This window comes from Emiliania huxleyi, assembly GCF_000372725.1.
Source record: "Emiliania huxleyi CCMP1516 unplaced genomic scaffold EMIHUscaffold_362, whole genome shotgun sequence".
Lineage (NCBI taxonomy): Eukaryota > Haptophyta > Isochrysidales > Noelaerhabdaceae > Emiliania > Emiliania huxleyi.
Genome location: NW_005199256.1, coordinates 67,825 through 69,575, shown reverse-complemented (window position 1 = coordinate 69,575; position 1,751 = coordinate 67,825). Strand labels below are relative to the sequence as shown.

The following is a 1,751-nucleotide window of genomic DNA, read 5'->3' as shown; positions in this document are numbered from 1 at the left end:
GGTGCATGGGGTGTTCTCGAGCGAGCTGTCGGATTTGGCGCCCAGCTGCAGGTTCTGTACATGGATGCATGCATGCTCAGTGGCCCAATCCCTGATGCACTGGGCAAGTGTATTGCATTGGAGGAGCTGGGTTTGGACGGCAACCAACTGACAGGTTCTATCCCAGAGGCACTTGGCGCATGTAGAGCACTGAGAAGGCTCTACCTGCACAACAACCTGCTGACAGGTCCGATCCCTGAGGCGCTGGGCCAATGCACAGTGTTGGAGAAGCTATCTCTTTTGTCCGGCAACCAACTGACAGGCGATGTTCCCGCAGCGCTTCGTCGCCGCAAGGATGCTGGCGAGCTCGATTTACGCTGATAACGGATTTTGCGACCATCATCAGGCAGGTGTTTTGATGAGGGTTGGGACGGTGTGGTGCCTGTGCATTGTAGCCCAACGGCTTGCCCGGCTCGGAGTTCTGCACGTCCGGACGACTGCCGGTCGCGTGAGGCGACCAAAAATGTACAAGATCGATCCGGTAGGACCGCAGCGGCCTCGCCCACGCCTTCTATGCACCGGCTCGGGTGACCACCCACGGATGGGGCATGCCCGCGGTAATACATTGGTCACTGGAGCGGGGACTCCTCAGAACCGGCCCGAGGATCTCCGCATGGTCTACTGCGAGGCATGCAAGACCTGGTTGAGTGGAGGTAAGCGTGGAGCAGCTGCAGCAGCTCCGCGACACGGGCGCGTGCTCCTACCTCATGGCGCTGCGGGCTCGGCGGCGGCAGTAGAGGGAGGGGCCGAGGGACCATACACACCCCCCCACCCCTGGCGAGGGCTAGTCTTGGGCGGCCAGGACCATACCCCCCCACCCTTTGGGCCGCGACCCTACCATACCATATCCCGCAAAAAGTTGGAACCCAGCCGCTCGTCGAGCCAGAGGGAAAGCGGATAAAAACACAAGAACACAACGCACGCTTCTCGCATCACAAGCTATTGCATTACAAGGGACACTCTGGCGTGCCATGTCGGGGGGAGGACAAGACAGATCCACCGAGCATGGACAGCCTCAGAACTCGAACCCGAGCCGGCTCGCTCTTCCGCGACACGGGGGATGGCAGGACTCGGCAACCGACCGCGAGCCGCGCTCACTCCCCCAGTCCCATTCCATCAATCATCTTCCCCCGCCCGCCTCCTCCACCGGGCGGATCCGCTCCCGCGCCGCCTCTCGCACCACCTCGCGGTCGCGATCGCTCATGCACATTGCGAAGGAGGACAGGAGCCACTTTCGGAGATCGGCTCGCGAGGTGGGTGTTACATGTAGTATGAGAGAGGCGGTCGGTTACAGCACTATAAACCCCGACCAACCCCTCAGTCTCATCGCAAACCCGGTCACAGTCCTCCTCGAATGCACGTGAGAGAGGAAAAAGAGTGTAAAAAAACAACTCAGCAGCTGTGTATTCTTTTTGCTTGGACTTGGGGCGGCCAGCAACCAGCATGCTGAAATTCTGGGAAAACCTGACCGGCCACTGCGGTGCCCCTACCTACCTACCTACCTACCTACCCTACTTATGGGAAACTAAAAAGAAATCACGCGCCGGGTGAAGGTGGGGTACTATACCAACTAAAGTGATGGCTGGTGGTACTCTCCTGCAACCACAGTCCTTCCTGTGACATGGCAGGCCACTATCAAGCCCTACAAGCACCAGATCACCCACTTGGGAGGGTTTACGTCGTGATTTTCTCTCCGAAAATTTGAATGGATG

The 1,751-nt window shown here is 58.9% G+C and overlaps 1 protein-coding gene across 1 annotated transcript; it reads left to right on the top strand.

Annotated features, from left to right (window-relative positions):
- Positions 1-321, top strand: EMIHUDRAFT_46954 (hypothetical protein; the record flags this gene model as incomplete). Its single annotated transcript, XM_005772214.1, has 1 exon — positions 1-321. A coding segment is annotated over one exon (321 nt), but the record flags the coding sequence as incomplete, so codon positions are not given.
- Between the last annotated feature and the right edge of the window lie 1,430 nt (positions 322-1,751).